At 36.7% G+C, this 25,645-nt stretch overlaps 1 protein-coding gene across 1 annotated transcript; it reads left to right on the forward strand.

The window, feature by feature from the left end:
- AMTN (amelotin) lies at positions 1-23,723 on the forward strand. The gene is made up of 8 exons (XM_052641777.1): positions 1-54; positions 3,697-3,783; positions 4,758-4,823; positions 5,940-6,029; positions 10,079-10,114; positions 11,739-11,765; positions 13,936-14,200; positions 23,527-23,723. The coding sequence occupies exons 1-8, from the start codon at positions 1-3 to the stop codon at positions 23,721-23,723; spliced, it is 822 nt and encodes a 273-aa protein (XP_052497737.1).
- Positions 23,724-25,645: the final 1,922 nt, after the last annotated feature.

Consider the following 25,645-nt stretch of genomic DNA (forward strand, 5'->3'; position numbering starts at 1 on the left):
ATGAAGGCTGCGATTCTACTGTTTTGTCTTCTAGGATCAACTCTGTCATTACCGGTAAGTGCAGCATGTTTATTTTATGTAACCCAGCCTTAACTGCATCTCTTAACGGTAGACCTCTCTCTCCCTCTCTGCCAAAACTTCTCTGTTTGTGACCCATTCCCTTAGTTTCCCGTTTTTATTTCCCAAGCTGAAAGATGATAAGTTAATGAAGTATTAGTGGATATTCCAACGTACTTACATTGTATCCACTTTATCATGGTAGAATTTTGATTATTTTTGACAGAGCAATAGGGCAGAAATTAAGAGAAAAAGGGATGCTGTGCATTATGTCTGCTCAAAGTGGATAATTATTTTACTTCCAAAAAGAAGTTAAGATTTTCTTGCCAACTAATTATTTTTTCATTATTAAAGATGTAAACTACATTTTCTGAGTTTTCTAATTGGAAACACAAACATCTAAATGATAAAAACTCTAAAAAGTCTAAAAAAAAAAAATAAAATAAAATAAAAATAAAAAGTCTACCAAATGGTGCAATAACAAGAGGATATTAGAAGCAAATAATATTTTTTACTTAGAATATTTCATCACAAAATAAGTTCACATATAACAGGTTTAACAAAAAAAGAGCCTAGTATTCAAACATGTATTCCAACTATCCTCCAATATTTTATGGACATGAGTGGTTTGTATCTCTAAGTAAATTTCCCTGTGTTTGAGATGCTTCAGTGAGGACAATGAGAAAAAAAATAAAGATATTTACTATGAATTAGCAGAACAAAAATAACATTCTCAATTAGGCTTCAAGCTCACTTAACACTTGCTTATTCATCCATACAATCAACAAATATTTATTGAAAACTCTCTATATACCAAATAATATGCTAGTTGTTAAAGATAGAATGGTGAGAGAAAAAAAAGACATAATCCTTCATGGTGTTTATGAGGACTATTTTTAATGATAAATTATACATTGTAACCATGATTAGTTCTATGAAGGAGATGAACAGGGTGATCTTCGTGGAGGGGATGAAACAAACATGAAAAACCAACCTCCTTCTTATTTCATTCCAAACACACATTCGTCATTCTTTAAAGAAGTCTCCTGTAAAAATTTAATCTTTAAACAAGGTAAATTAGGAAGTTAATTTTTTAATGTGGATTTTTGCACTTCACTGAATAAATTTGCCAAAAGGTTGTTCTAAGTTGGGTATCTCTTGTGAATTTAAATTACCATATAGTTTGTGAAAACTCAAGACAAAACTTTCTAGAAGCATAGCTATTATTCAAGGTGGACCAAGGAGTAGTGTACAGATTCATGCAGACTGGGAGAGCAGCAAGAATCAGTGGTGTAGGAAGTGTGAGAAGCATCATTAAAATATCTATTAGGTATCAGAGTAGGATTTATCAAATAAAAACTCAGGACACATGGGCAAGGTTTTCTTTAATTACTTGTAAATGAATTTGTTGAATTATCACAAAGGTATATGAAATGAATAGATTTGCAAATGTGAACACTTAATGTAGCCTAGCAATTGTTTCAGTAGATCAAAAGTTTGGGAATATGGGTGTACATTGGAGCTGGGACACTTGGATGTTTGCGAGAGTGGTCAAGGTAAGCCTCAAAAAGAAGGTGAACTCAAGCAGGTGAGGGAGTGAGCCAACGTCTGGGAAAAGAGCATTCCCTCTGCAGGTGGCGGTGAGGTTCTGAGGTAAGAATGGGCCTCCGCTGTCCCAGAGACAGCAAGGAGCCTAAATAGCAGTAATGGAGTGAATGAGAAGAAATGAGTAGAGTGGGAGTTCGGAGAGGTGCTGAGGGGCCAGGGTTTGAGGACCTTTTGGGCCATTGTAGTGTCCCTAACTTTTACTCTGAATGAAAACAGAGGTTAAGGCTTGGGTTGAACAAAGACATGAACAGACCAGACTGCAGTTTTCAAAGGATCCCTCTGATTACCATACTGACAATGAATCACAGGAGATGAAAACACCTTTGCAGGATTTGTACTTACATAATCTTAAGGCTTAAAGGGACCCCTAAGGGCAGATAGTGCCAATTTTCTCTCTTATGACTGAGAGAAAAGACCAAAGTGAAGTCAAGAGGCATTGTCAGCTCCAGCATATATCCAAGTGACCCAAGAGTCAGTGCAGTGCTGGGGGAGCCACAGGACACTATCCTTGGGGACACAGCCAGGAGCAAAGGCCAACTAGAGTCGACCTGGACAGGAAGCTTCCACCTCAATGCAGCTGGAAGGCTAAGAGAAACAAATAGAAGGACTCATTTCTTCAAGGACTAAAAGTCCTTGCAGGAATTCCTAGTACAGGCTCTACAACTCATAAAATCACCGTGGGCAGGTCACAGTGCTTCTCAGTTTCACTGATAAACTAGAATAATACAACTAGGTCATATGGACTCAAAAAGACTTTTACCCCTAAAATTCAGTTATTCCTAATACACTAAGAAAATACTCTGACCAAGCAGGGGACTGAATTTCTATTACAGGAGTGACTTGTCAGGCTCAAGGCTGACAGCTTCATGAAAATGCAGTAGAAATCATGGCAATTTATCTCCAAGCATTAGGAAAAAGCAAATGTGTACAGAGCTGAGGTGTGGACTATATATTTTATATCCAGAGGAGGAAAATAAATGACTACCACCAGAAAACCACGTGCCCTATTCACCCTCTTTCCCTCCCCACAGCACCCTTCCTGGTCTGGCACTTTCCCTTTCTACAGTTGCATCTCCTGTCATGCACAAAATATTCCAGGGAGTTAAAACCTCCAAAACACACAGGGGCTAAAGGCAGACATTTTTGCATTTTGGCTAAACTTATTACCTCCTGGAAATAAATGGATACAAGACCTCAAACCATTTTTAAGTTTGAAATTATACCTCTACAATATTCATTAAATGTGCTTTTTCCTTGCTCCTACCCCTAGGTGGGGGTGAAATATTCTATAAGAGGTTTAAATTTAGTTTTAAGATTCAACATTGGCATGACTTTCCGTCAGGAATGGGTAAAGCTGGAAGTTATATTGTTTCTGTCTTAAAACAGGTCATCCAGGAGAAGAGAATTTTATTTTTTTTTATTTTTTTTTATTTTTTGAGAAGAGAATTTTAAAAGTCTCCTTGTTTATTCTCTTTCTAAACCTTAGTCTTCTTTCTGTTTTTACAGATCACCTGACATAAGTTAGGGGGCTTCCCTGGTGGCTCACAGGTTAAAGTGTCTGCCTGCAATGCAGGAGACCTGGGTTTGATCCCTGGGTCGGGAAGATCCCCTGGAGAAGGAAATGGCAACCCACTCCAGTATTCTTGCCTGGAGAATCCCATGGACAGAGGAGTCTGGCGGGCTACAGTCCACGGGGTCGCAGAGTTGGACAGGACTGAGCAACTTCACTTTCCTTTCACTTTGACATAAGTTTCTTTACTCTGAGGTCTGGTGTCTCAAGCCTGAGCTGGAGGAATGCTCCCTACTGGATAACTTCATCCTGCCAAATAGCTTAATAATTCTTTGTCTTGTTCCCAGTCAATGTGGGGGAGGGAGAGCTGGTCATGACAGCTCCAGTGTGTGTATATAAGGTCCCTTCACTTGGTATTCTGCTAGCTTTCTTTAAGTTCAGACTCAAGGCCAACTCAAACAGGCTTGCGAACACACATGAGAAATGGTAGATGCTGCTTCTTCAAATATTTGTTATCACAGATGCAGCTCAACCCTGCCCTGGTGCTTCCTCCTACTAAGCTTGTTCCAGATCAGGCAACACTGCTAAATCCACAGCAGCCAAGTCAGGTAAGAGTCCTACAATGCTGAAAATCTGGAGACCATCAAAGCGAACATGCTAAAGCTGGTGGATTTAAAGTCAAGATTCACCCAAAGTTTCCTGACTGAGCAAGAGACAGAAAAGCCTTATTTGGGGGGGAAATAAAAACAAGAAACATAGTTTTTTAAATTCATATTTCTTATTTCATTCTTATTATTTCAACACATATTCATTCCTATTCCTTTTGTCTGAGTAATAATTTGGTTCAGCAACCAAATCTAGTCAACTCTGAAAAGCAATAGTTACACCTATTGAAAAAGTTTGATCATCTATGCTTTTGAAAAACTGTGACTTAAGCAAATACAGTAATTGCTAGAACCTACAGGGATTAAGAGGTAATCCATAAAAATAGTTGCAGATTTCCTAGTGATTTTAACTTTTATTGTTGATGAACTGATGTGTTACTGTAAAATCTGTCATTGAAGCATATTTAAATACTTTTGAAAGCTGAATGGTCTCCTAGCTACTCTCCCCCTTCTTCCCATCCTCCCTCTGTTCAAAAAGACCTCTCCTTACCTACCTCTAGACTTTGTGAAAATGGTACAGTAACACCAGAATAAAGTTTTCATTTTGATCTATGGACATTACACAATACTCAAGACACTAGCCAACCTTCTGCCTTAAGGAACTTGAAGCTTAGAGGACTTTCCTTAAAAAATAATACAAAATTAGATACGCAAAATTTTACTAAAGTGAAAATTTCATGGTGAGATAAGAAATGAGTAAATTACACACTTTTAAGCTGATAAATACCTTAAACTTGACACATTGCTTGGGTACCTCCAAGGGCCATGGAAGGGGCAATGCTAGTGAGAGGCCCTGAAGCTTTAGCTTCATGGTAAATCCACCTGTGATAGAAGTATATGTTACTTGAGGATATAAACCACTGAATTGTAAAACCAGACAACTTTTTGTCTCACATATTAATTTCAATGCCCTGCAGGTCTTCTCTTCTTTAAGTCTAATTCCTTTGACACATATGCTCACACTGGGGTCAGACTTGCAACTGGTAAGTACCTTTTATATCATTTTAATGTTCATTGTTAAATAAAAATAACACCTCATGTTGAGTGTATATATGGGGTGGGTATCCACAGATGTACACATACACACATTTCACTATAGATAAACGGAAAGAGAGGTGACAGAGAAAAGTCAAAGAGAGCTGAATACTATTCAATACATTAAAAATTTTCTTATCTTTAAGATTATCTCTAAAGGAATTAATCTAATTCTCAAGTCGTTACTTCTTTAGTTCTTACCTCCTCTCTGAGCTCCCCTTCTCATTCCTCCAACATATCTTCCTCACGGGGCTTTCCTGGTGGCTCAGACAGAATCTGCCTGCAATGCAGGAGACCTGGGTTTGATTCCTGAGGAAGATCCTCTGGAGAAAGGAATGGCTACCCACTGCAGTATTCTTGTCTAGAGAATCCCATGGACAGAGGTGCCTGGCAGGCCACAGTCCATGGGATGGCAAACAGTCAGACACAACTGAGCGACTGACACTTTCACTTTTTCACATCTTCCTCACAACCTATACGACATACAAACACTATGACTGCTATTATCACCCCAACAACAAGAGCAAATGAGAACGGATAGGAAAATCGACATTCTTCTCATAGAATGTCTGCATAGTTTAATCTGTCTGGGGGATAAAATAATTAATAAATTTCTTCCCTGCTTAAAGTGGGTTTTTCCCCCAGTGGTCAGATTTAAATGTAGTACTAGATCATATTCAAGCTACTTTATCTGGACCCTCACAATTTTCATGGGGATACCTATGAAGGAACTCGTTTTCTTCATAAGAAAGTATCAGGAAAATTCCTGGAACCATTGCTGTCATAGCCAAAAGGGGAAGGCAAGTATGAGATCACCTAAGTAATCCTCAGGAGAATGGGTTAAATGCCAAAGGAAAATTGAGTGTGAAAGTTAGTCCTGGACTTCATGGTTGTACCAGCAGACTAAACAGGTCTCTAAGCTTCATTTGTATACCTAATTCCAAATGCAATGTCATCTACTATAGATTTGCAAAGCAAATCCTCCCTTTTACATCTAGTAAATACAGTTTCATAATCCTGGATGTTCAAATTGAAACAACACAATCTTCCTCATTGCCCTACAGCTAAATCCTGCTGCAGGGATGCCGTCTGGTACACAGACCCTCCCACTGGCCCTGGGGGGACTGAAGGTACAGCAGCAGCTGCAACCACCAGTAAGTTCAAAGCCCTACTCAGTTTAACACTGGCGTTTTCCCTCAGGTGAAAGCCTAAGGAGAGGAAAAAATATTTTCAAGGTTCTTAAAAGTTTTACCCAGACACTTTGCAGAGGGATGTCCTATTAAACTTATGACCATCTTTGGCAATTTGGTTCTTGCTGAAACTCCATGAAAACACACCCAGAAAACTGAGCATGCTGCCCCATTGCCTCTCAAGAGTACACTTGTAACAGGTAACAGGAAACGTGAAGAGCTAGAGAAAATTGAGAAGTAAAGAATAAAGCTGGGAATTGAGGGGCATCAGGATTCTTCTCTGGCTTGCTCTGTTTCTATGAAAGACTTTCTGAGTGACCAGAATCATTCCAAAGAAAAGATAAGGGATGGACAAAGCTTATTTCCAGCAAATCTAATCTCCTTTTTGTGCCTTTTCCATGCCTCCTTTCAAGTTCCCGAGAATCCTCTAATTCCTTTTCTCCTCCCATAATTACTTGCTTTTAGGAAAAAAAAAAACCCAAAACTTTCTCACACAAAGATATAATGACATACTTAGGACACCACCTCTTTTTAGAAATGCTTGCATTTTAACTGCAAAGCCCAAACTTTTCTTCTTGGAATTTCTCTAAATTGTTAAATGACTCTGGAGAAAAATACAGGGATCCTTTATGACTAATTGGTTATCGTTAACTTATTCTCCCTAACACATAACCTCAGTCCCTATCATTCCCACATAATCTGATTTTTTGTAGAAGCTTTCTTGATTATTACATATATGCTATATGTTAATTATAGAGAATTTAGAAAAAAGATAGTTCAGTTCAGTTCAGTCGCTCAGTCGTGTCTGACCCTTTGCGACCCCATGAATCGCAGCACGCCAGGCCTCCCTCTCCATCACCACCTCCCGGAGTTCACCCAAATTCATGTCCATCGAGTCAGTGATGCCATCCAGCCATCTCATCCTCTATCGTTCCCTTTTCCTCCTGCCCCCAATCCCTCCCAGCATCAGGGTCTTTTCCAATGAGTCAACTCTTCACATGAGGTGGCCAAAGTATTGGAGTTTCAGCTTTAGCATCAGTCCTTCCAAAGAACACCCAGGGCTGATCTCCTTTAGAATGGACTGGTTGGATCTCCTTGCAGTCCAAGGGACTCTCAAGAGCAAAGGAAAAACTAAAATTCACTCATAAGCCTATCAGTCAGAATTAAACACTGTCAGCATTCTAGAGTATGACCTTTTAGTCTTTTTTCTATGCATATAAGTATGGTTTTTAAAGAAAATATGTTCTTACTCTATCTAATGTTCTATAATCTAACTTTTTCACATAATACATTTTGAAAATACTTTCCTATAGTTTGAATATTCACTTATAATATTGTGAATAGCATAATATTGTTTTCAATGATTGCTTAGTATTCCACCATACTGAAAAAGTTTGTGTTTTTTCCAAAATTTTTACTTCCATAAATAATACCACAGTGAACTGAAGTGACTTGGCAGCAATAGCAGGAGCAGCAGAACATCCTTTAACTAAGACTTTGACCATATTGGTGATTATTTCCTTAGGACCCGGAATAGAATTTGTGAGTCCAAAGACATTAAAAAATGTAAGACTTTTAATACACATTCCCAAAAAATGAAGCATAACTATATCCTATCTTCCTACCACTATGGACACCCAACTTATAGTAGCAAGCTTGCATTAATTAGTGATTACAATCAAAGCTGAGTTTAATTGACAAAATTATTTTAAGCTGCTCAATTTAAATTCTACATCGTATTCAACCAATACTTTTCCCTGTACCTTCTTTTGTCCAAGATAACAACACAAAAGACTATACTGCTTCATTTACTCATATTTGTAAAATTCTGTAATGTAACTAACTTTTACATTTCTTTTTTAATACTGATGTATATATTCATCCATCAGTCAGTACTTATTTCTTACAGATATATTAGAGCCTTCACTCCAAGTGTTTTCTGTTATTGGGGGTGATCCTCTGAAAAAGACTGGAGAGAGTTGTTTATTGCATGAGCTTGGTAGAGTCCACCTGCCAACTGCCCCCAGGTTCAGTTTCAATTGCTGCCCTGTTCTAACCTCAAAGTCAGACTTAGTGCATCTTCATATTCCCCAAAGAGTAGATCCACTGGAGTCCGAGGCAGTAGATGGCATTGAAGATTCGGTAGAGACGTTTGTCATGCGTGGCCCCATCAACCAATAATATAACTCAATCCTCATTCTCTGGGGCTTCTTCAGTGTCTCTAGGCTATACCACCACCAAGGGTCCTCATACATGCCTTCTGCTGTGCAGGCGCAGTTGCTCTGACCTTGTCTCTCCCTACGCAGAGTACCTTATATCTCCTGCCGGAAACCCGGGCACATGTCCACAGTTCTCATTAGCGAAGCAAGTCCAGTGCGGCTAAGAATGAACTCTAGAACCACACAACTTCCGGCCAAATCCTGGCTCTCCACTTACTACCTATGTGGTTAAGTTACTTAACTCTCTGTGACTCACTTTCTTCATCATTTAAAATAGGAATTAATTAGAACCTTACCACTAGAGTTGTTAGAAGGATTAAGGGAGTAAATCTACATAAAACACTTAGAACAGTACCTATCACATGGTAATCATTCAATACATTTAGCTATTATTTCAAACAAATTCTCTATGAAAAACTAACAACTTCTCTCCTTACTGTTACATCGGTGTTACATTAGTTAAGTATCTTTCATTATAGTTTTTACTTAGACATCTGTGGTTTCCTCTTTGTATCTTTTTGTTCTTTCTAATTTGCCTTTAAAGAAGAACTTTCCATTTTGTTTTCTCAAAAATCCTTTGTCCCTTTCCTTTGATCCATTTCTTCATTGCCACCCTGAAGACTATTTGTTTTATGGTCAGTAGCCAAGGATCTAACTGAGAGTAAGGCTTTTCCTAAATGTGTGTATTTTTAATCTTTGGGCATTATGGGTATTGCTGTACAAACTTATTGAGAAATAATAAAGGTCTTTTTATAAGACCTTCAAATCTTTTAGGTTGGGTTATATTAAAAGTCCCATTTTGATAACTTTTATGACACTGGATTTCTACAGAAATGAAAATAAACCTTAAAACCCTAATTCTTTCTAACAAATCCTAAAGTTAGTTCTTAGAGTGCTAGAGCACACCAACACCTCACCCAGATCTTTCCAACTACAAATTCATTCCATTCACATAGTCATCAGTGACCAGTAGAGTGTTTCTCACTTAGCGCTAAGAACTCTGTTAGGACCAGGGATGTTGAACAACATCATCCATAATTTCCTACTTGTGCTTCTCTTAATAGCAAAATATCCAGGCAACCATTGTGAGACTATTTTAAAATATCCACTACATGGTTTCATGTATCTTCTGACATCCCATGGAAAAGAAACATGCATTTTATCATCATGATTACTTGGAATAATTTTAAGTTTGCAGATACAGTCCATTCTAAGGGAGTTCAGTCCTGGGTGTTCTTTGGAAAGAATGATGCTAAAGCTGAAACTACAATACTTTGGCCACCTCATGCAAAGAGTTGACTCATTGGAAAAGACTCTGATGCTGGGAGGGATTGTGGGCAGGAGGAGAAGGGGACGACAGAGGATGAGATGGCTGGATGGCATCACCGACTCGATGGACATGAGTTTGGGTGAACTCCAGGAGATGGTGATGACAGGGAGGCCAGGCGTGCTGCGATTCATGGGGTTGCAAAGAGTCGGACACGACTGAGCAACTGAACTGAACTGAACTGAGAACAAAATTATTTTCATCCAATTTACTAACTTCTGCCTTTTAAATGTACTGCCTTAAGCTGGTTTCTAAATCTCTCTGGGCCTAATCTTCTTTTCACAAACTGAATCAGTTCCAGTTGCCATCCTTCTCATGAGTCAATATCTATGATTTTAGATGATACATTAAATGGAATATCTATCTAATAAATATTGTGTACTTATTTTGAAAGTCTCAATATTTACATCATTTGCCAGAATTTAACTTTTAGTATATTTTTACTAAACTTTTCACTCTTTTTTCAGATGTTACCAGTTATTGTAGCACACTTTGGAGCCCAGGTAAGATTATTTTACAATATGATTTTATTTTAGATCATCTTAGTGTGAAAAATTTAATTCTGTATCAATTCACCAGATAGTTGCCAAGCTTCCTATTTACTTTGCACTGTATGAACACTACAAATAGGATAATAACAAGAACATTTACTGGGCACTCACTATGTGCCAGGCACTGTCCTAAACACTTTTTGTTTATTATGTACTATTTCATCTAAGCTTCAAATAATCTTCTGTAGTCAATGTTTTTATTTCCAATTTGAAGACGAGTAACTAGCGACACTTACAGTTAGTTGTTCAGTTATATCACACGGTAAACATCACAGATGAAGCAACCAGTCAATCCTTTAAACCACACTGTCAAGCAAAAAAATGAATTAATTAATTAATTAGGTGATCTAAAAATTGATGATGTGGGGGATTTTTTTTAATCTCAAATGTATTTATTAACTATATGTCTTTTCCCTAAAAATGATAAACTTTCCTCCCTATTTTTCCTTTATGAAAGGTAATTCTTGAGATCACTCATACAATTACCAAAAGCCAAGATCAAATATGAGCATCAGATGGCAGGTTTTACTTCTTCCTTTTTTTTAATTGGAGGATAATTGCTTTACAATGCTATGTTGGTTTCTGCTGTACAACAGCATGAATCAGCTATAAGTTTACATACATCCCCTCCCTCTTGAGTTTTTACTTCTAAAAGCAGAATCAAATATAAAATTCACACTAACTCTTAATTCCACATCAAGGAACACATTTCAAGGGACAACAAAGGTTTACTTACAAATATATTCATCAAAATATTTTTATAGTAAAGACGAATATTGTGTGTGTGGTCCGTCACTCAGTTGCTTCCAACTCTTCGCAACCCCATGGATTGTAGCCCGCCAGGCTCCTCTATCCATGGAATTTTCCAGGCAAGAATACTGGAGTGGGTTGCCGTTTCTTACTCCAGGTGGTCTTCCTGACCCAGGGAAAGAACCTGCATCTCTAGGGTCTCCTGCTTTGGCAGGCAGACTTTTTACCATTACACATTTGGGAAGCCCCCAGAGAAGTATATTAGGTGCAACTTAAATTTAAACAGAAGGATAATTATTATGTAAACTGTACAGCATAAAAGCAAATACTTGTGACCATTCAAAAGTACATTTATTAAAATTTGTTGGCAACATGGTTAAAGAATTGCTGTGTAGTATTAAAAGAAAAGGTAAGACACAAATTGTGTAAATGAGGTGACTTCTAGTATGTAAAAAAGAAATGTTTGAAAAACATCTGGAAGAAAATACATCAACTCTGCATGATGGGGTTATATTTTTTTTCTTTATGGCTGTCTGCATTTTCCAAGTTTCCTCTAATGTGTATATATTACCTAATAATAGAAAATAGGTAATTTTTGAAATGCATAAAACCTCCCATCACTCAGATAAAAAATGTTAGCAGTCCAATACCATGTGCTGACTTGAGTTTTGTAATAAAAGTCTCAAAGCCAGTTTAAATTATTGCTGAAAATTAAAAAATATATATCTTTTTAAAACCATTTTAAGCTTTTAAATTATGATATATATATACTGCCTCAACTATATTAAAATCTGTCTAATAATATGTGTTATTATTTTCCTTTTAGGGTACTATCCTAAGCTCAGAGGAACTGGTAAACAAAAAAAATTAATTCCTAGTATTTCAAGTTCTTTTCACTGCTCCCACAATGCTGTTTTCTGTCCTCATATAACTTTTGACCTCAGCCCCTAAACCTGGTACATGCTATCATACACTGAACACTTTTGTAGGCCTTCTCATTAGGTTATCTATTCTCCAGCTAGGGATTCCATCATCCTTCTCCAGCTATTTCTCCACTGATTTGACTTAGCTTTTGTTTTCCACATATTGATCTCAGATTCAGGTCTATCCAGAAAGACATTGCATATTTTTAAATTTTATTTACAGATGATTAAAATCTAGTGTTATAAGTTATTGAAATACATGTAGATTTAGAATCATATACATATTGATCTCTATTGCAGGAAAGATTCTTTTTTTACTTAAATGTTTAATGCTTGTAGAAAAATATATTTTTATTCTAGCATCTTATGACGATAAATGAAATCTGCTCTAGACATATGAATAACTAAAGGGCTGGACCCCAAAACTCATAGTACTATGCCTAGGCACTTCTACGCATTTCTCCAGTCATTTTCAGAGAAAAATAATTTGAATTAACGGTATCTAAACTTGACACTAAAGTGAAGAGTTGAGGAAATATCTGGGAAGATAGTTTTTAAATTTTTATATTATAAGGAAGGTAGAGATTTGCTTAATTTTTCATAAATAAAATCAAATAATGGGGCTGTTTTGCCAACACTGATACATGAACACCCATTTCTACCAGTTATGGACCTGATCCTATAAAACAAGCACCTCGGTGTATTTTTCTTTTTACATATATTGACTTTAATACTCACCAGATTACAAATTAGAGATTTTTAACACAATTTAACAGAAAAAGACACAGAGGCTAGAAAAACTTAAGCAACATAGGTGCCAAGGTCAATAAAACAGTACATCTAGATTAAAAAGCATTTTTCTATCCACTATTCCAATGGTTTTCAAGTTGTTTTAGTGAATGCACAGTAACAGTTACATTTTTCATGTTGCTAAAATATACACATCTTATGAAACAATATTTACCCTTATTATAGAGAGTACACTGGTAATTTATAGCTTATTATTTTTGCCTTGTTTTTTAATGATGCACCATCTTCTTTATTTCAAATGCATGGATGCCACAACCCCCAGTTTGAAAACTTCTGTACGCTACTCCTGTCTCTCATCCAGCATAAGCCTAATTCTGGTTTCAGTACCTCATAAATCTAAGACAGTGTTTTCCAAATGTCAGTCCCGGACCATCAAACCACGACAATTTGGAGTGCTGGTTAAAAATGCATATTTCTGCCTTCCAGGTGGTATTTATGTATACTAACAATTGAGAACCATGCTCAAAGAAACAGACCTGTATCTTAATTATTAGTTTTCAACCCTTTTTATTCTATGCAAATCCTATCAGAACTGGGAGGTCCCAGAGAACTGGTTTCTGCCTGAACTCTCTCCAAAACCAGCTGATTTCCAGGTATTTTGTCTTAGGAAGAATTTTTCATGGTAATTTTTTCCCAGGGGAAAAACAAGTCTAAGTACCAACAACATTCAGTACCAGTGTGCAAATCACTGACAGTCCAATAAAAAGGAGATCCATTAAGTAACCTCAAAGAATACACCAGTGGCTGAGTTGCCAAAAGAAATGTTCTTGACTGAATATTCCAATGCCCTTGAAAAATATATATCAAAAGAAAGCATAAAAGTCATGAGATAATTGATTAATCTACTTGACTTCATTTTTCCATTAATTTTTATTCTCTTACTATTTTAAAACTCTGAGCAAAGGAGAGACTGTGGTTTAGGTCAATAACAGAAATCTAGCCTGCTGCAATTGTATGGAGTTTCTGTCTTAGTTCTACTTCCAGATACAACTGATACGAACAAGTGATGCATTGTTCCTTTTCCTGTGACTGACTGGATTCTTGCTTTCCCTTTCTGAGAAAAATGGAGCACAGCAAGGATCCTTAGTAATGAAACCAGCATCAGGCTTGGCTCAGGCTAGGGGGCCATTTTCTCTAAGGAATGCCCAATCTTTACTGTTTTTGCTGACTCTACCCTCTTCATCTGCGAATCCTACTCAAACTTGCTGCTCTCAAAGAAGAAAAGGCTAGTTGACCAGCCTTAAAATGTGTTCTTTTGACTTTTTTTTCTATTTCCTTCTCTCATTCCAGCAAGGGACCTCTCAAATCTTAACAGGTCTTATCTTCCATCCCTTGTTCCCTGGAGCCATCCTGCCCACCAGTCAGGCTAATCCAGATGCCCAGAATGGAATCCTTCCTGCAGGACAAGCAGGAGCAAATCCTGCCACCCAGGGAACCCCGGAGGATCCCTTCTCAACCCCTAGTGGCACAGATGATGACTTTGCAGCAACCACACCTGCTGGCATCCAGAGGGGCAGGCAAACCACGGAGGAAACCCCCACAGGGTCACCCAAAGGTAGGTTCTCCAAGCCAGGAAGACACCCCAGGGCCATGAGAGTCATCTGTGGAGTGAGAGAGAAGGGTTCTTTGTCTTGCCTTGACAAATACAGATCCTAATAATATCAGGGAGCCCCTTTATTCACTCGCATTTGATTCCAGCAATAAGGGATTATTTTTCCAGGATTACTATCCCTATTGGGCCTTCCCTGATAGCTCAGTTGATAAAGAATCCACCTGCAATGCAGGAGACCCCAGTTCGATTCCTGGGTTGGGAAGATACACTGGAGAAGGGATAGACTACCCACTCCATTATTCTTGGGCTTCCTATTGAATCTACCCCAAAAGAAAACATTTAATTGCTGACATAATATACTTTCCATGTCAGGTCAGGGCTGAAAATATTTGAAACCAGATGGTGCGCTCCCTTTCCCATCCCCCATACACCCCCTCAAACACACACAGGACATAGTTAATCAATCAAGATACTCTTTCCCACACACTCATCACGGATGAGATTCAGGACCTTCCTAACGTAAGGTGGCAAGCTGCTCTTAGCACAATAGATGAACTCATGTGCCATTCCCCTCAGACGAAACTTAAGAAATAAGCTCTCCTAGCATTAACAAACAGATAATCATTTAATCTGTGAGGATGTCCAGACCCAAATGTTCCAAATAGCCAAAGAGAAAAAAAGAATGATTTGTTACTGATACTCTCACCCCAAGAAATTTTCATCTCAAGTAAAAATATTTAAGTGTAACATGCTTATAACTACATTTAAAAAGAGGTTTTTTTTCTTCCAGGAATTCAGTAAGCTGTCTCAATTTTTTTTCAACTGAACCACCTCAGATGTGGTGACACATGAGAATCTTTTTCATTGGTCATATTATTGAATAGATTAAGACATACTGGACAGTATCAGAAGAAATTAATTCTTAGCTTATTTAAAAATTTTTCTTGAAATTTCAGAAAATATATGCTTCCTGGAGAATACTGACTTCTGAAAAAAAATACTAATGAAATGCATAAATTTGTCTTTCAAATATAATATTATGCCACCTTGGACCCGGAAGATATGTATATTAAAAATATACTTTTAAACTGACTCTTTGTCTTCTTTGTGGGAGTGAAACAAAGTCAGACTATTTCAGAAACAGTACTACCTCAGGACACTTAGATGATATTCTTGGTATAGACTGTCTTTGGAAGCAGGAAATGCAGCAGTCACGGGAGTGGACACCAAGCCATGTAAGGACAAGTTCTAATCTTCTTAAAATCACCTTATGACCCACTCTTTCCCATAGGAGCCACAGATTTAATTTTCAATAAGCAAGTTAATTGCAAAGCAAAGCAAACTACATGCGCATCTAAAATACGCAGTAGAAGCCAAGAATTATAAGTCATATTGTCAGTCCTCAAGTTGCTTAGGATACAGAGCTAGTGATTATGGCATTTAATGTTTAATTTGTTATGTCTGATATTGAGGAATGACACTGATAACATATCTGCTAAAGAGCTGGAGGAATCATGCTTCCTGACTTCAGATGATACTACAAAGCTACAGTAATAGAAGCAGTATGACATTGGCACAAAAACAGATACATAGATCAATAGAATGGATAGAAAGGCCAGAAATAACCCATACACTTATGGTCAATTAATCTAAAACAAAGGAGGCAGGAATATACAATGAAGAAACATCTCTTCAACAAGCGGTACTGGAAAAACTGGACAGCTACATGTAGAAGAATGAAATTAGAACATTCTCTAACACCATATACAAATATAAACTCAAAATGAATTAAAGACCTATGTGTAAAACCAAATACTATAAAACCTTTAGAGGAAAACATAGGCAGAACACTCTTTGACATAAATTGCAGCATATCTTTTTTTATCCACCTCCTAGAGTAATGAAAATAAAAACAAAAATAAACAAATGGAACCTAATTAAATTAAAAAGTTTTACAAAGCAAAAGAACTCATAAAAAAATGAAAAGACATTCCACAAAAAGAGAGAAAATATTGCAAACAAAGCAACCAAAAAGAGATTAATCTCCAAAATACACAAACAGCTCAGTATCAAAAAACAAGCTACCCAATCAAAAAACGGGTAGAAGATCTAAGTAGACATTTCTCCAAAGACATACAGATGTTCAAACAGCATGTGAAAAGATTCTCAGCATTGCTAACCATTAGATAAATGCAAATCAAAATTACAATGAGGTATCACCTCACACCAGTCAGAATTGCCATCATCAAAAAGTCTACAAATAATAAAGTGCTGGAAAGGATGTGGAGAAAAGGGAACCCTCCTACATTGTTGGTGGGAATGTAAATTGGTACAGCCACTATGGAGAACAGTATGGAGGTTGCTTAAAAACTAAAACTAGAACTACCATATCATCTGGCAATCCTATTCCTGGGCATATATCTGGAAAAGACCATAATCCTAAAAGATGCATGCACCCAGTATTCACTGCAGCACTATTTACAATAGCAAGACATGGAAGCAATTCAAATGTCCATAAACAGATAAAAGAGAGGTGGTCTATATAAACAATGGAATGCTACTCAGCCATAAAAAGAATGAAATAATGCCATTTGCAACAACATGGACAGACCTAGAAATTATCATATTAAGTGAAGTCAGACAGAAAGACAAATATATGATATCACTTACATGTGGAACCTTTTTAAAAAATGATACAAATGTTTGACAGAAAACAAGAAAATTCCATAAAACAATTGCCCTTCAATTAAAAAATAAATTAAAAAAATTTTAAAGATACAAATGAACTTATTTACTAGACAGAAATAGACTCACATAAAAAAAAAAACTTATGGTTACTAAAGGGGATAATGAGGGGGAACAAATTAGGAGTTTTGGATTAACGTATATACACTACTATATATAAAATAGATAAACAACAAGGACCTACTGTATAGCACAAGGAACTATACTCAAAAGCTTGTAATAACTTATAATGGAAAAGAATCTGAAAAAGAATGTATGTATCTATAGATAAAAATATATGGATATATATAAACAGCTGAATCACTTTGCTGTACACATGAAACTAATACAACACAGTAAATTAACTATACTTCAATTTTTTTAATTAATAAAATAAAAAGCTTTAAAGTACCCACTCTAAACTTTTGCTCCACACACCTAAAAGGCAAAATTTAATCAGATTTAAATTTATAACCCAGATTACTGAAGTTCATTTAGAGTGGGATAGAGCAGGAAGGATTAATATGAACCACAGTAGAGTGCCCACATAGGAATGCTATGAATAGGTTCAACAAAAGTTTTCCTTATATTTGCATCAGCCCCATTAGTATGAAAAAAAAACCTAAATATACAACCACAAAATATATTCCATGTTATGTTTTCCAAGTGGTTAAAATTTTATGGTGGCTAAAGATTTATTAGCCACAACATTTCAGATTTGCAGAGCCGACTAATATACTATGAATTGTCATGGTTTTCATAGCCAAATGAAAGTAAATTAGGATTCAACTTTCCAAAAGTGAATATTTTGTCATTAGTCTCATATGGTACTAATTAAAAACGTGTATCAAAGATTTCCTAGATAATTCTCTGTCAAGAAAAATTCTCTCTGAGCCTCATTTTTGCTATCAGTAAAATATGTTAATATGATGATTAAAGTACATAAAAGTGCTCTGTGAACTCCAAACTACTGCAGAAATTAATTTTGTTTACATTCAGTATGCTTCAAACCCATTAGATTACCTGTCCTTTCAGCCCCACATCTTCTCCCTATTCTTCTTCAGTGTACTTTAATTATTAGTGTAGGTATATGATTGCCAGCTAAACCATCAAGATCAGATGTCCTTCTGGGCATGCTACTCTTGGGGAAACCTGAAAACTTCCCAAGGCTATAGGTAAACAGATGAACTTAAGGGCTCAGTTTCCACTTTGACCTCCCACGTGTGGACTTGACTAAAACAGATCTGCCTGAAAACGTGTTCTTTTCTTCCTCTCCTTTCATTGTCACTCTTTTTCCACATTGCAGAAGAAAACCCATGTCTCATCTATCACTGATCTCACTGTGGAAAACTGCTTTGTTATAGAAAACCTCCAAGACACAAAACAAAGAATTTCGAATACTGGAGCTGGTGCTGAGAATGACAGTGGCCTTTTACAATTCAGGTAGTTTCCTATTCTTAGCTTTCAATAAAATTAAATAAGGACCTATTGGGACATGACTTTGATCATGAAAATGTTTTTGATGGTAGAAATTAAAACTACAATAGTTTAAGTGCTTAGTTATTAATTCATTTTAAAATATCATTAACATGTAAATTATGTGTTAATACAAATAACATCCTTTTTAAATTAAAAATAACTTTTTAATTTGATGAGAATGCTCAATTTAATTAACAACATTTAGTGAGGAGAATGGTTTTATCTTTGAACTCTCTTTCATGTCTGACTTAATAAGATATTAGGATTCTCTTATCAGCTTCTTTTTTTTCTTTATTTATTTTAATTGGAGGCTAATTACTTTACAATATTGTAGTGGTTTTGCCATACGTTGACATGAATCAGCCATGGGTGTACATGTGTTCCCCATCGTGAGCCCCCCTCCCACCTCCCTCCCCATCCCATCCCTTGGGTCATCCCAGTGCACCAGCCCTGAGCACCTGTCTCATGCACTGAACCTGGACTGGAAATCTGTTTCACATATGATATTTTACATGTTTCAATGCTATTCTCTCAAATCATCCCACCCTCACTTTCTCCCACAGAGTCCAAAAGACTGTTCTATACATCTGTGTCTCTTTTGCTGTCTCGCATACAGGGTTATCGTTACCATCTTTCTAAATTCCACATATATGCATTAGTATACTGTATTGGTGTTTTTCTTTCTGATTTATTTCACTCTGTTAAATAGGCTCCAGTTTCATCCACCTCATTAAAACTGATTCAAATGTATTCTTTCTAATACATCTGAGTACTATTCCATTGTGTATATGCACCACAGCTTTCTTATCCATTTGTCTGCTGATGGACATCTAGGTTGCTTCCACGTCCTGGCTATTATAAACAGTGCTGCGATGAACACTGGGGTACACGTGTCTCTTTCAATTTTGGTTTCCTCGGTGCATATGCCCAGCAGTGGGATTGCTGGGTCATAAGGCAGTTCTATTTCCAGTTTTTTAAGGAATCTCCGCACTGTTCTCCATAGTGGCTGTACTAGCTTGCATTCCCACCAACAGTGTAAGAGGGTTCCCTTTTCTCCACGCCCTCTGAGAAGAATGGCTTTATCTTTGAACTCTCTTTCATGTCTGACTTAATAAGAGATATTAAGATTCTCTTACCTGCTTCTGCATTCACTCTTCACCTGTCACAATATTACATATATAGCTGCTGGAAAATTCTACTACATACTCTTCACAGGATGAGAATGAAAAAGGAAAATAAAATCTTTATATTATTATAAAAATAATTTTACCTCACTGACCTGTCAGAACCATCTCAGGAACCCCCAAGAATCCTCACCAAATTTTGAGAATAACTGTGGATGATGTTGCATTCATAGTTTTAATCCTCTCCCTAGTTACGTATTGAAAATGGTGCCACGTGTGGATGACTTTACACACACATTCTCATTGCTTATTTTACTGATAGTTTGTGCCCTACAAAAATAATAACTCTGCTAAAAAAATCAATTTTGTTCAATTTCCACCAAAAAAGAAAAAAGCTATGATACATGTATAGTTTTATGTGCTATAATATCAAATATATTCCTAGCAGAAAAGAGCTTCCCTTTTTAAAGGAGGCATTGGTGAAAACTGAAACCTCTGCTTCTGATTTTACTATCTGGTTGGTAGAATTTTACACAGACTAGCTTCTGGCTTCAAACATTACAGATCTTTTTTCCTCTTTCATCACTCCTACTTCTGCTGCCAAGCACAAGACACGTTCATATAGCAATGCCAACTTTCACCTCTCACTTTGGTGTCCCTACACTTGGTACATTGAGACAGTGGTGGGCAGGAGTTTCCTGAAGACATTTTTCAAATGAAACAACCGAAGCAACTTTTTCACAAGCTACATACATGTACCCTACTGAATCCATACCCTACTGAATCCAAATTCAGTGTCTCCACATTTAAACCTTTCTGAAGCAGACCTCAAAAATGCGTGTGATTATCCCAACATCACTGACACAACATATGTATGGTGAAAGAAAAGTCAACGTGGAGAGAAACAGATGTCTTCACTGGTTATGGCTTAAATATGTTACATTTGCAAGAGCTACAAACATAAGGCCCTGTGAACACACTGCTAGCATCCTCTTAGGCCCCTGAAAGGAGCCTGTAAGTAAAAGGCACTGTAGCTTAAACTTAAATTTTATTAACTTCATAATTAATCTGTCTTTGTCTCACTACTTTTCTCAGTTGTGTTTGCCCTTCCTTCCCCTATATTGTGTATCATTTTTTGCAATAACCCTATTTATGTCCTTACTAGAAAGCAAAAAGTCCATAATATCACCTCCCTTGTTCTAGGTGACAAGTTCTGCTTGGAGTACAAAGCAAAGGGAAACATTATATACTGAGCATTCTATGTAAGAAGTGCAAAATATTTTTGGAAAATTGAACTCTAATTTACTCATGGTAAGGTAAATGGATACCAAAATCCAGAGAGAAGGGCCCTCCAATAGAAATACAACATGAATCACATATGTAATTTAAAATTTTCTGGTAGCTGCATGAAAAAGATTAAAATAAGAAGGTGAAGTTAATTTTAATAATATATTTTATTTAACCTAATATGTATGTATTATAGCCTGACATACATACAATCAAAAAATTAATGATGTATCTTGCTTTTTCTTTGGTTACTAAATCTTTGGGATTAGATATGTATTTCCATTTGTATCTCAATTTTAACTAGCCACTTTTCAAGTGCTTAAAAACCACATTTGGCTAGTGGCTACCATATTGAACAGTTCAGGTCTAAATATAATGGAAGAAGAAGCACAGAGTTAAAAGTAACACAGCTGTTGAAAAACAGAGAATCTAAAGCTTGGTATAAGTAACATTTCCAATGTCACCTAGGAGCTACCATTTGGTGGAGATAAGATTGGAACATGGGTTTGCATTACAAGTGATAAAGTTAAAAGAAACCCTTCTAAATTATCAAAAATAAAAATCAAATTTAATCAAAAGTGTTACAGAAAAGACAAGATCATAAAATAATAATATAAAATCATGGTCATATGAAGAGAGAGAAAAGAATCTAGACACTGACTTTTCACAAAAGTTAAATCAAAATGGCTCATAGACCTAAATGTAAAATGCAAAAGTAAAGATTCCTAGAATATACAAAAGAATACCACCTAGATGACTTTAGATTTGGTGATAACTAAATATAATATCAAAAGTACTCTCCTTGAAAGAAAAAGCAGTAAGATAGACTTTCATTAAAATTAAATTTTTCTGCTCTATCAAAGCTAGAGTTAAGAAAGTAAAATGACAAGACACAGACTGGGAGAAAATCTCAGCAAAATGTATATCTGATAAAGGACTGGTTTCCAAAATGTACAAAGAATTCATAAAATTCAACAATAAGAAAATAACCCATTTTTTTGATAAGTCAGAAGATCTAAACTGACATCCTCCCCCCACCAAAAAAAAAGGCATAAAGATGGCAGTTATTTGGAATATGGGCAAAAATACTCAACCCCTTATGCCAGCATGAAATTGCAAACCCAGAAACAGTGAAATGCTGAACACCTATTAGAAAGGTTAAAACCTGCTCATTGGTAAAAGTAATTGCTGCTAAGAATGTGGAGCAACAGGAATTCTCACCCATTGCTGGTAGAAGTGCAAAATGCCATATCCACTTTGGAAGACAGTTTGACAGTTTCTTACAAAACTTAAAATACTTCAGCCATGTGATCTGGCAGTTGCACTCCGTAGTATTTACCCAAATGAGTTGAAAACGTATACATTCACATAAGAATCTGCATACAAGTGTCTACAGCAGTTTTACTCGTAATTACCAAAGTTGGAAACAAACAAGATGTTCTTCAGTACATGAATGGATAACCAAACTGTGGTACAACATACAACAAAATAATTAATATTCTGCTATCAAGTCATAGAAAGTCAGGAAGTAGTCTTAAACACATACTGCTAAGCAAAAGGAGCCAGTCTGCAGAGGATATGCACTGTATGGTTCCAGCTGGACGACATTTCTGAAAAGGCAAAACTGTGGCGACAATAACATGATCAGTGACTGCCACATTTTTGGAAGGAGGGAGGAACAGATGAAGCAGGGGAGGTTTTTAGGGCAATGAAACTATTGTATATGAAACTGAGGGTGGATACACATCATCATTTGTCAAGACCGATATTATACACAACATAAAGGATAAACCCTAATGTAACTATGAGATTTAGTTAACAAAAATGTTTCATTATTGGATCATCAATTGTAACAAATAAACCACGCTAGTACAAGCTGTTAACAATAAAATTAACTGTGGGGGAGAGAAAAGGGAATAAAAGGGAACTTTCTGTACTTTTATGCTCAATTTTTCTGTAAACCTAAACCTTATATTTTAAGTCTATTAATTTTTAAATATATCTCCAAAATTACTGGCTAGTATTTTAAAATATTAGCCCACAATATTTGCAAATTGGCAGTTTGCTAGAAATGACTGAGATAGAAAATATCGCCCTCTAGTGGCTCTGAGAAAGAAAAACTACAACTGTAATGAACCAGCTAGTACTCTTGCCTGGAAAATCCCATGGATGGAGGAGCCTGGTAGGCTGCAGTCCATGGGGTCGCACGACTCAGCGACTTCACTTTCACTTTTTACTTTCATGCATTGGAGAAGGAAATGGCAACCCACGCCAGTGTTCTTGCCTGGAGAATCCCAGGGACGGGGGAGCCTGGTCGGCTGCCGTCTTTGGGGTCGCACAGAGTCGGACACGACTGCAGCGACTTAGCAGCAGCAGCAGAGCCAAGGAAAAGTCAGCAACAGCCCCTTTCGTGGGAGAAGGTAGTTCTAAAAACAAATTAAGTCTCAAATATGATGGCCATCCATAAATCCAAGTAATAGCTCAAGTAGTCAGGAAGAAGGGTGACTAAGGACAATTTAAGAAAAATCAGACAGTGAGTAAATATATAAGGGATTGATGCCTTGTAATACCACTGGAGTGACTCGGAAGGAAGGAAACCAAATTCTATAAATCCTTCAACTGGCTAAGTATCCCTAGGGTAGGAAAACCTCTGCAGACCGGGAAGAATGTCATACTAAAAGGGCCATAAAAATGCATGCCTGCGAAACAACTAAGCCCTTGTGCCACAACTTTTGAGCCACTGCTCTAGAGCCCTGAAGCCGCAATCACTGAAGAACGCATGCCCTGGAGCCTGTGCTCCACAAGAGAAGCGGCGGCAACGAGAGGCATGCGCGGAACTAGAGGGTAGCCCCTACTCACTACAACTAGCCCTTGCAGCAACAAAAACCAAGCACAGCCGAAAAATTAACTAATTTAAAAAATAAAATTATTTTTTTAATGCAGCCCTATCCTCCTAGTAAAATACTGCCTGCTGCTGCTGCTGCTAAGTCGCTTGTGTCTGACTCTGTGTGACCCCATAGATGGCAGCCCACCAGGCTCCCCCGTCCCTGGGATTCTCCAGGCAAGAACACTGGAGTGGGTTGCCATTTCCTTCAATGCATCAAAGTGAAAAGTGAAAGTGAAGTCGCTCAGTCGTGTCCGACTCTTAGAGACCCCATGGACTGCAGCCTACCAGGCTCCTCCGCCCATGAGATTTTCCAAGCAAGAGTACTGGAGTGGGGTGCCATTGCCTTCACCGAAAATATTGGCAGACCAGACCAAAAGACATCTAATCAAAGAGGTAAGAAGCCACATTCAGGAAACTCAAGGAGACTAAGCAAAAACAAACAGAATTTTTAATTATTAATATAATTAAAACTTCACATTTGTTAAACTAAAACAGGTAACTATATACCCAACATGAAATAGGTTCCAATAGATTATAGATGAATACATAGACCAAATAATTGCAACAATTTTTCACTTTAGAGTAAAATTTAAAAGAACAACTAATTTGAATTAAACTTCCTTTACCTTTAAACTGCAAGAAGACATTACATATAAGAACATCTCAACAAGTAGTATACTTATATCCCTTATACTTACTAAATATTTTTAGAATCCAAAGATCCTACCATTTTATTTCAGTGTCCCTATGTAACTGAAAATAGAACAATTTGAGAAGTCATAGACTAGAAGTCCTGGAAAGAAAATAGCACATATATGACCACTTTTGAGCAGATAAACACATTGCCCTCCTACTACCACCCAGGTAGAGTCCACTGGCGTTGTGGACATACTTATGTTGTAAATTGCATCTTCAGTGTTTGACTGCAACTTCCTGGATGCCAATACATATTGCTAAGGATGTTTACAGTCATCTTACACTCTAAACTTTGGACCTATGAGTTCATGAGTTCTTTCTCCAGCTGTATCTAACCTGCTGCTATACTGATCCATTGGTTCTCTTAATTTTATTTACAGTATCAGTTCCAGAATTTCTATTTGGCTCTTTTTGAAATCTGCCACATTATATTATTTAGTTTCCTGTTCCCTGTCAAAGTTTTCAAGCTTTGCTTTTATCTCTTTGCATATAGTCTTAGTTTTTTCAAAGCAATGTATAATTCAATCCCTGGTTGGGGAACTAAAATCCTGCAAGTGCACAGCAGGATTAATTAATTTTTAAAAAATAAAAAGCAAAGCACATTATCATACCTGGTCTACAAAAAAATACCCACTATTCTTTGGAGCTGGTGGAGTCTGTCAGCCAGTCACCAGGTGATTATCCTGACTGTTTTTTAAAGTAGAAGCAAATGAAAAAAAATGTTTAACTTTTTATAAGTATAAGAAAATTTATAAGAAAGAAAATTAGTCACTCAAACTCCATCATCCATATTTTGTGAACATTAACACTTTGATAAATACTTTCTAGTCACTTTTTTCTGTGAATATTTTGTGTATTTTTTGACAAAGTTCAGTTTATTCTGCAGCAGTATATACTGTTATGTAACATATTTTTTCCACTTAATTATTATATATACCATAAGTATTTTCTGCTGTAATTTTGCTAAAACAATTTCAGTCTCTAAGTTATCTTCTATTTTATCAATTAATCATAACTTATACAACCAATTTCCTAATATTTGAAAGGGAGTTTATACAGTAAGAAATCTTTAATGATCTCTGTTGATCTGTCTGTGTGATAAGTGAGGCTGCAACTTCATGGCAAATAGATGGGGAAAAAATGGAAACAGTGACATTCTTTATTTTATTGGGCTCCAAAATCACTGAGGACAGTGACTGCAGCCATGAAACTAACAGACGCTTGCTCCTTGGAAGAAAAGCTACGACAAAC

This window comes from Budorcas taxicolor, chromosome 6, assembly GCF_023091745.1.
Source record: "Budorcas taxicolor isolate Tak-1 chromosome 6, Takin1.1, whole genome shotgun sequence".
Taxonomy (NCBI): domain Eukaryota; kingdom Metazoa; phylum Chordata; class Mammalia; order Artiodactyla; family Bovidae; genus Budorcas; species Budorcas taxicolor.